The sequence below is a fragment of the Alosa alosa genome, chromosome 24 (genome assembly GCF_017589495.1).
Source record: "Alosa alosa isolate M-15738 ecotype Scorff River chromosome 24, AALO_Geno_1.1, whole genome shotgun sequence".
In the NCBI taxonomy this organism is placed as follows: domain Eukaryota; kingdom Metazoa; phylum Chordata; class Actinopteri; order Clupeiformes; family Clupeidae; genus Alosa; species Alosa alosa.
In genome coordinates, this window is record NC_063212.1 from 12953048 (window position 1) to 12963295 (window position 10248).

General features: G+C 38.9%; 1 protein-coding gene across 1 annotated transcript; it reads right to left on the reverse strand.

The window, feature by feature from the left end:
* Positions 1-1515: 1515 nt before the first annotated feature.
* pmpca (peptidase, mitochondrial processing subunit alpha) lies at positions 1516-9351 on the reverse strand. The gene is made up of 13 exons (XM_048236226.1): positions 9258-9351; positions 8720-8928; positions 8525-8604; positions 8334-8416; positions 8158-8252; positions 7852-7952; positions 7430-7693; positions 6672-6764; positions 3713-3831; positions 3472-3562; positions 3208-3270; positions 2981-3125; positions 1516-2867 (listed from the first exon to the last, which is right to left on the reverse strand). The coding sequence occupies exons 1-13, from the start codon at positions 9302-9304 to the stop codon at positions 2698-2700; spliced, it is 1560 nt and encodes a 519-aa protein (XP_048092183.1). The 5' UTR covers positions 9305-9351; the 3' UTR covers positions 1516-2697.
* Between the last annotated feature and the right edge of the window lie 897 nt (positions 9352-10248).

The following is a 10248-nucleotide window of genomic DNA, read 5'->3' on the forward strand; positions in this document are numbered from 1 at the left end:
GCTCATCTACACGTACCCAACCCCACTCCCTCCAAATCAAATTGTCATTATCATTATCACAATCATTATTATGCCTATATTGTTATACATGCACTTTCACTTAAATGTTTTGTGACATGCACATCAGAGGACTGCTTTACTAATGTAAGATATAATTAGTTTCATTGCTTTTGCATGATGGTTGCATGATGCTTGCATATGGGTGCTATTGTTTTGGGATGTTTCCCTCATGCAAGCATCATACATGGGTAGGAAATGGAGAAAAAAAAACATGTTTTTTAATGAAGTTTAATTTGAATGCCTGAATGTAAGGATTCAGGAAACACAATACCAGCTTTTTTGGCGAGCAGATAGGCGTAAATCACTGATCTGTTGATCTTTAACAGATAGAAAGATAGCTACAATAGCTTTTGGCCACGTTATATTCAAATTTGACTATACAATACTCAGTGCTACAGTGTATTATACAGTCTCTGCTCTGTTTCTATGGAAGTTCCAAAAATTAACGTTGTTGTCAAGTGTCGTTAAACAATTAAATAGCATTCAGCATTCAATAACAGGTTGAAGCGGAGCTTTGATACCAAACGTTATCGATTAGTTTCGGTTTCTCTAGCGCAGGCGCCTGCATTGAATGAACGCGCATACCACCACTTTATTGTATGGCTCCAATGACATCGATAGCAGAAACGTTTGTTTTCTTTTTTTGTCGGTCCGCGGTATCTTGATCAACTGCGCAGAAAATTATCAGACGAAGCACCGGGCCTAATTTCACTCCACGAAGTGTTCTCCACGTTGCGGACCCACATCAAAACAAAACTATTTCCTGATTGGTTGAGAAATCCTATTTTCTGATTGGCCGATAGGTTAGTAACTGAACAGCAGCTCTCTGAGCTGAATGAGCGCACAGACAGCAACGTTGTGTGACACGTTTGTAAAATATAGCCCTTAGAAATTTCTGTGCGGTAAAGTTAATAATTTCTCGGAGTGAGAAATGCCACGTGTGGCGTGTGAAGTCATTGAAATGCGTGTGTCTCACGCTCAATGCGTGAGACTTGAGAGGTCTGCTAAATCCAGTTGTTGGCATTGCAGTGCACCAATGAACCTCAGTATCATCAAAGCCTAGCCATAGATATTTCTTCTCTATCAGCCATTCTTGCTTCACCGCAGACTGATTGTGACCTGTACGCTTTTAAATCTTTGCATCTAGGTGTACAGAAATGAGTCACATTTATTTTGACAAGCAACAAATAACAATTAACCCAACTTCAAATGTGCTGCACGCACACCAACGACTATGAGGAACAAGGGAGTAGAGTAATTTTGCAGTCCAATCTATTTTTCTCAAACGCAGATTTCAGGCCTTACTTTGACGTGCCAATAAAACTGACGCTCAGCTACTTCCTACACAAGAAGCACGGTTGATGAAAAGGTAATTGAACACAAGTAAGTGCATGTGCGGTCTACATCTGTCATAGCAGTTTTCACCAAGTTCAAGACAACAGCAACATAATCAACTGACCGGAAAGTTGCTGCATTTATCAAGAGCTCAATGAGAGGCTGACACAGCCACGTTAACAATTTCTGATGTGCAGTATTCAGACCGTATCCAATTGTGCAATATAAATACATATTTAAAGACTAAACACACATTTTACATTTATCTCTTATACAACATCTTACAATGGTGTTTAAATTGAATATTGACCACCAGGGATTATTTCGTCAGGGATGCAATCACATGATGCTGTGTATTACAAACAACTAACTGACTATTCTGATGTGTAATATTTAAGAACATGTTACTTTATACAGCCAGTATTAGATTGCATTAAAAACTGTAATGCAGAATTGATATGAAATGCTGAAAAATTACCTCAAACAGGCAAACCTCTGCATAAATCTGATCCAAGGGTTTTGGGACAATGTGGTACAAATGTGGTTCAAATACAAATTCTCTTCCCAAATGTTAAAGACTGCTACATAAATAAGTTGCCATAGATTATTTTTATGAACACGCATCAGGGCCAATAAAATGCTGCCCTGATTTAGTTAACTTAATTTTTGTACCTTCGAGGTCAAATAACTACCTATATGCTCAAGATTTGTAGCAACAGGGTAATCCAAAGATTACAGAACTGAACTGGTGCAGGCATGGTCAATGCATAGTTGTATACTGTCAAACTTGTGTAATTTGCCATATCAGAACAGAACAATATGTTTATAATACTCATGTTCTCAACAGCAAAAAGAAAACATTTTAAATGGAGAGTGGAGAATATTTCAAATTCTGAAACAGGTGTATGCATGTACAGTAAGGTGTTTTGTAATCTGGAAAGTCATACTGATGACTGTACAAAATTTTAGTGTGGCAAAATTACATACAGTACTACTACTGCTGTAATGTCTAGCTGAAAAGTGCAGCACTCAGGTAGAACTATTATTAAGCAAACTCAAATCCATAATAGATATTTTGTTTTCTGTTGTGTGGGGAGAATTGATCTTCAGCTAATTTTTGATCATGCCAGTCTCGATCGATCTGACAAGTCTACAAACATGGATACACCAGGTGGTTTTCTGAAACCATGAATATAAGGTTTATCACATCAAATGCAATATGTAATAAGAAAACAACAGAAATAAGTCTGCTTGTAAGTCCAGTTTGCAAGTGCCCAGTCTGTATAGCAAAGCATATTCAGTCTATCGGAAGAGTCGATACATTCGGGGCAGGCGTCCATCTTTGCTGGAGAGAGCTGCTTGTATGTGCTCGTATGAGGGCATTTCTGTCAGGTCACCTAGAGCAGCCACAGCTGGTTTAGCCCGCAGCATCTTCGCGGTCACTCTCTTGATATCGTTTGCTGTAACATTACCTGAAAAAATAACACGTACAATTAATGTACACAGTTATCTTTAAAAAAAATAAAATAAACAAGCTGCTTGATTGCTTCAAAGTAGACAATCACATATAGTCATCGATACTCACTAATTAACTGACACAGTTCATGAGGCAGCTTTCTCTTGCCAGTGGCTAGAACTTGCCGTCCAACATCTTCAAAAATGACCGGACGTGACTCCAAATTCATCATCAGCATTGATTTAAGCTGCGTCTTTGCTCTTTCCAGCTCCATCTTAATATTGATTGAATACAAATGGTTAGTACCATATCACTGAACACTGTAAGTTTGAGATTATTTATGGATGTGTGCTCACCTCTCCTGCTGTCCCAGCCATCTGAATGAACTCTCGGGTTATAATCTCAACCATCTCCCGCACCTTCAAAAATGATGAATTGTGTTAATATAGCTGTGCTTTTAAGCAGTCAAACCACCTAAACGTCCAACAGTTTACATGATAAATAACAAAGCAACTGATTTTACCCTTGAGTCATAAAACCAAACTTTAACGTATTGTTTATACAAGTCTGTAGGAGTTTTAGTCACTTCATCTGAAACCAAATTGAGGTCATAATTCTACCTGTCGGGGGTCTGCACTGGCATGGATGCATAAGAGTCCACTGTCCTCATAGCTGTGATGGTATGAAGTAGCATTGTACATCCAGTGATGTCTGTAAGGTATTGTAAAACAGAACAGGTTTGGATCTATACTTCAAACAACAATACACACTCTTCACTTCTAAGTTCTAATGAGGTCTTTATTGAAAATATTCCGCAACATATATGGCATTTGTATATTTGTGTGAGCTGTGATGTTTTACCTGTTGAGCACATTCAGGTACAGACGAGTAAACATGCCTTTTCCAGGCCCACCAGCAGAGAAGGAGCCTCCACCTCCCATCATCATGTTGAGGACCGCAAAGGGAATGAAGTCATCCTCCTGCCACCCATAACGATAACATACAGGTGGGGTCATTGAATCAAATTGGTCCAGATAATAAGTCTCCATTTACACATGCATCTTTGGCTCTTCTACTTCCCTTTGTATGTGAAGATTTCTGAAAGACTTATGTTAGTTGTGTGGTGTTCTATTCCAGATGTACACACGCAATGCTGCATCTAGGCTACACATAGTTGAATCTTTTTCCTCCCAATTACACTATATGAAATACATTTCATGGGCTGTCGGTACAAAAAAAATGAAAACAATTGGTTGTAACTAGCTTGAGTTGCTGCAGCCAACAGCTAGAGTATCCAGGGAGCAACAGTGCTACACTCTGGGCGGATGAACATGAACTAGGGCTGGGTGTTATGGCTGAAAACTATATCACGATATAAGTATTTCATATCAGTCGATATCGATAATTATTGATTTTTAAAAAAAAATCTATTTCAGATAAGGACCAAAAGGGAAAAAAAGATAAATTTCAACACTTTTATTTTAAACTTAACCTTCCTCTGATTTTAATCACCTCAGTTATCAATCAAAGCAAACAGGGAAAAGAAATAGCAACAAAAACACTAAAATAAATAAATGTGCACATAAGTCTGAATGAAAAGCAGCACTGGTTGAAGCCTGGAAATATTGTAAACAAAGTAGCTTTATTTGCTAGTTTATCATAGTCTACTGGTTAGACTGTTTAGTTTCCCCACGTGTGTTTAAGTTTCAAATGAATACCTTTTCTTCTTGGGACAGGCCCGTTTGAGTCTTGGAAAGTACTTTTCCATTTGCATCGGGATTGAGATGATTAGAACTTCAAGCAGACAATTTGAATGGAACAGTTTTGAACAAATTTGTGCAGCTTTGCTAATGATGCTAACCGGATTTAAAGGAATTATCTGGAGTAAAATGCACTTTAGATCAATTTACAGATGATTGGGAGTACATACGTTGAGTTGACATCAAAATCATGTCATTCGGATGTGTTTTGAGAAAGTTCGATTTTACCGTTTTTAGTCAAAACTTGTTAGCCTGGAAGTGACCAGGGCATGTCATTTCGCCGCTACAAAACGCTATTTTTATACCTCTTCTACAGTTCCAAACAACATTACACTTACGTGGTAGAGTAGAGGGTCCCTAAAACCAAATTGATCTAAAGTGCATTTTAGTCCGGATAATTCCTTTAATAGCAATTTAGCCAGTCGTCTTGCACGATTGTGAATGTTTGGATTACGTGCATGCTGAGGAGGGATGCGCCCGTTGGGGAGAGAGAGAGAGAGAGAGAGAGAAAGAGAGAGAGAGAGAGAGAGAGAGAGAGAGTGACTCATTGAGCAAGGTGAGAGTCTGTGTTGAGGTAGGCCTACTTCTATCGCCTACTCTGCTGGAGTTGCACATAGCTACAATGCAAGATATATTTAGCCTATTTATTTATGGACAACGTAAGGTGGACAACGTGTGCAGTGTTTCCCATACATTGACTAATCTGTGGCGGGGCACCACAAAATAAAAATCGGCCGCCACACATAAATATTCTATGTTTAATTTAATTTAAATTAAATATAAGATCAAATCCTTGCATTGCCATTGAGCTGCGCTTTTTATGCACGCAGCCTTTCCTTGCCCCGCCCCACTCTCTCTCTCGTAGCCCGCTGCCCCTCTCTGCATGTGCATTTAACAAAATATTCACGATTGTTGAAGGACTGTTGTTGCCACATAGAAGCATTGCATAGAAGACGTCTGGCTATTAAATTAACTGCTATTAAATCCGCTTAGCATCGTGACCATGCTGCGCAAATTTGTTCAAAACTGCTGCACTGAAGTTAACTCTGCTAAGATCTTAGCCTACGTACAGCTGCTTGTCAATTTCGTTGAAGGTCTCATTTTATTGACTGTGACACTGAATGTTTGCAAAATCCCGATGTAAATGGAAAAGTGTTTTCCAAAATTCAAAAGTGCTTGTCCCAAGGAGAAGTACGAACCTTTATTTTAACTATGTAGAAAACGTTATGAATTGCATCCACACATCAGCAGCCTTTAAACTGTGTTACAATTGCAATTTGCAAGGGTTCCCTCAAGTGACAGGCAATCAATTAGACCTATACACTACCAAGACCCCCCCTTGTCCAAGTCAGCTACCGCCACAAATTGAACTGACTTGCTTTTAATTATCGAGTGTTCTATCGAACGTATTTTTTATTGATATCGATTACATTGCGATCTATTGCGATACATATCGCTATCGTTTTATCGCCCAGCCCTAACATGAACATCTCCTTTAATACTCACAAAACCACATCAAATGCAAAACCAATCAAAATGCACAGTGAAGTGGTCTACACTGGCATTTAACATAAGGATGGATAATGTTTCATAACATACTGCCTTAGCAACATATTTTGCTTGTTGCAGGGATACTGGAATAATTATTTCCTGACTCATGCATGTACAGTACTGTATGTCTGAGATCACAAAGACAACCACTAGGTCTTCTTTCCTCAACACTTTATCAATAAATTTGTTCCCATTGCTGGATCGCCACAACCATTTTATTTCCCTCAATACAACATAAGACAATTCCAACCAAGTTGGACATTCCAACTGTGTTCCAACATTTCCTGAACACTGATTTCCTTGAACAGATTTCCCCCCTCCAAAAAAAAACAAAAAAACAATCGGTTTTACCTAGCTAGAGTTGCTACAGCCAGCAGATAATCCAACCAGGCAGCTACAGCGATACTTAGCAACTGGTTGTAGCAACTCGAGCTACACTGTAGGTAAAACTGATTGATTTTCTTTTCTTTTAATGTGCGCAGAAGAGAAGTCTCAGAAGTCAAACTCACCAGAAATGAGCAACTCTCCAATCCAATCATGATGTGTGTTAGCTCAGGGATAGGAGTGGGACCAAGGCTCACATCCGACATGTCTTTTTCCATCTGTCAAAACGATCATGGAGTTACAGATTATTAGCTTTTTTATGTCATAATAATTTGCTCTTTTCAACAATTCCTTAATGTCACACTGAAATCTACATTGTGATTTGGTTCAGTAGATACCCAACCCTATCTGAGAGTCACTCAGGGCCCTAATTTACTGCAAAGTCAGTCTATGAGCAAAGTTCTCGTGCATGACCTAACGACTTCATGTTCACATCTACATCTGTATGGTTTATTCATAGGTAAATGTCTGCTATTCAGGTCAAAACTGATCTGAGACTGAAAGGGAACACCTGGCTACATATCTGTGAATATTGCAAAACGGACCAGCACCAGTGGCATTCCCATACGCAAAGGCATTGGGCATCCTCTTTGAAAAACCTAGAAACTTGAGGTGCTGTGAACAAAAGTGCCATCTTTTTGTTAAGGAATAATAACTAAAATCCAAATGGTGTGTTTAAGGTCTCACATATTTGTGTAAAAACAATCCCAGCACTCTTACACTCCCTGTTTTACAGTAAATACTTTTTGTTTTCCTGGAGAACATGTCCCTTTCTGGATGATTCTAAACTTCTGACTGGTAGCAGATATATGCACCAGCAGCATCTGGTGCAACACACAACCACATTGAAAACCTTATTAAGCATATAAACTCAGCAGCATACCTTGATTATTCCACCCGTATACTGAGCTACAGACAGGTCCACGTTGCCTGATGTGCTGGCTCCCCACACAGGCTTCATATCCAGCAGGTACTTCCTGGCGCATTCAACCAGCTGCTCATGCTCGATTCCCACCCCGGCCAGGACCATACGCTCGGGGCAGTAATAGCTCCGGAGGTAGGAGTGGAGTAGAGCACGGTCGATCTTGTCCACATTCTCCACGGGGCAGAAGCGAGGCAAGCCAACGGTGTTTCCACGATACGCAGCCTATATCCACAAACAATTACATCAGCAGTGGCAAATAACTCAGTGTTTCACTCATACTCATAAGCATGATGAATAGCATGAATGGTGAATAGAACAGAACAGGATGGACAGAAAAGAATGATAAAGAAATTCTGATCTTCTTTGAAAAGGTGACCTACCGCATGGATCATTTCTGTCAGCAAAGGTTCAGGGTCTGGCCTCATGTTCAAGTCCTCAAGTTCAAAACGTACTGCCATCCTTGTCATCTCAATTTCCTCATCTGAGGAAACACAGAGGTCTGAACTACCTAAACAAAATCCTTGTGTATTCACTCTTATATAGAATAACTTAAATCTGTGTGATTCATGTTTGAAATGACCAATTTAAGTAAGGTTACACAAAAGTAGAAATTATACTTATGAAGAAGTATACGACCTGCACCTGCACACATCAGAACATAGCAGTTTCCAAACTTTTGCACTCACCTATCAAGCGTGGCTGCAGAACAGCATCTGCCAGAAGGCTGACAACAGTATCCAAACCCTTCACCTCCGCAGACACTGCATACATAGTGGTGTCTCTGCAGGCAAATAAAAAAACATGAAGAAACGCCTTCAACAGGCAGGTACTACTTACACAAAATAACTGTTCTACTCAATACCTGGACGTTTGACAGTCACATATCCCACCATGCTTCTCAAGGGTCAATAGAATTTCGTCCTTACTTCCATACTGTGCTGTGGACTGAAGTAAACATACATTTGGAAATGTCCCAAAATATTTTAACACCCCCTAGCCACTCAACACCCAATCAACTTATTTGATTTTATCATAAACAGAAGAGACACTTACAGAAAAGGCAAGCTTCTCCAAAAAATGTGAGATCCCACTGGGGTATCTAACTTCATGTCTTGATCCAGAGTTGACTAAAACTAATAAAAGAGTGAGAAACAATATAATATTAAAGATGACTTAAAAACTCTCTCTCTCACTCACACACACACACACACACAACACACACAAACACAATATAAAGAACACACTTACTTCCAACTGTACAGAATTGCCCGAATTTATTTTGTGATGCTACTTTAAGACCATTTTCAAGGGTGGTGATCTTTGTTTCGTACTGTTCTTGCCCGTCCACAGCAGCAAATACTGGCTTTGGGATTCCAGGTAAAGGGGCAGAAAGCGACACATTTGGATAACCATTGCTGCTGCCACTGCTATATTGCCTACATGCGGCAAAGCCAAACCTGTAGAGTTGCAACCACACACATAATTATTTTAGAAAATGTATTTACAAAATGTCCTCCTATCTCCATGAATACTCATGCTTCATGTGACATTAACAATAAGCCAATACACTTACTTAACGAGTAATTAAAGCTATGTTTATTAACGTTGCAGTATAGCATTAGTTGTTAGCTATTGCTACAGCTGGCTATAAAACCAGCAAATGAAAAGCGGAACAGAAACGACAAGTCCTATATCAATGATTTATTAAGACACCGTCCAACAGACACTCAATTAACGTATGCAGTATCATTATCTATCAACCAAATAGTCATAACTAGCTTGTTACCTCTGTACTCGTCCCCAGGCTCTAAATCTTGACATGTGGGACGCCATATTGGAAGTACTAGTCTCTACAAAGTTACGGCAAATGTCTATGGTTCGTCCAGGTCTTCAACCCGGAACATAATGCGGTTTCGGATTTCGCCTATGTCTGGTCGCCCCCTTGTGATAGACGTCCAGAGAAAAGGTCAAGATTAAATTGCAATAACATATTTTCCGTTGGAAACGAATTAGATTCACTTGAGAAAAAAAACTGTTTTCCCTAATTGACTTTATTATCTCAATACATATACATTAATACAAATAAAAACAGGACTGAATAATAGGATGGTCATTGCGTAATGGACAGGCCTTGTCTTGGACTTGCTGTTCTGCACAATGCTGTTCCTTTTTTACAGTGCAATGTAATTTCACCATAATTGCCTTCACTAGCAATGTTAATGTGATAGTCTATGCAAGTGAATTATTTAATTAATAAAAAAGCAGTGATAACATTATAGGACGAGACTTAGAAAATACATCAAGTATTAAACCCAAACTTTATTTTTTTTTTTTAAAAGGTAACAATAAATGAATTACTTGATATGGACATAAAGCACATAACATGTGAAATTTCAATACTGTAATTTGCTATTAAAGTGCAGATGGGTAATCCTCAATAAAGACAGTCTAGTTGTTTCATGAGTTGGTGTCTCCGAAAAATACTGCAGCGTTTTGTATTTGCAGGGCCTCTCTGCTGTTGATTAGGTTGCATCGATTTCTACACTACAATTTTAAACGGAAAACAATATGTTACTCTCAAAATTGTGCTGTTTTCTTACAACATTTTGTGAAAGTATAGACTGTATCTGGGTTATTCTATGAAACGGGTGCCTTTTCCACTATGCAATTTTCAAAATATAAAATTTGCATGGTAATATTTTAGATGTAAATGTCATGTCGGTCAGCCTGGACACATGGAAATGGAGCACTTGTGAACAATGGTTATAGTGTGATAC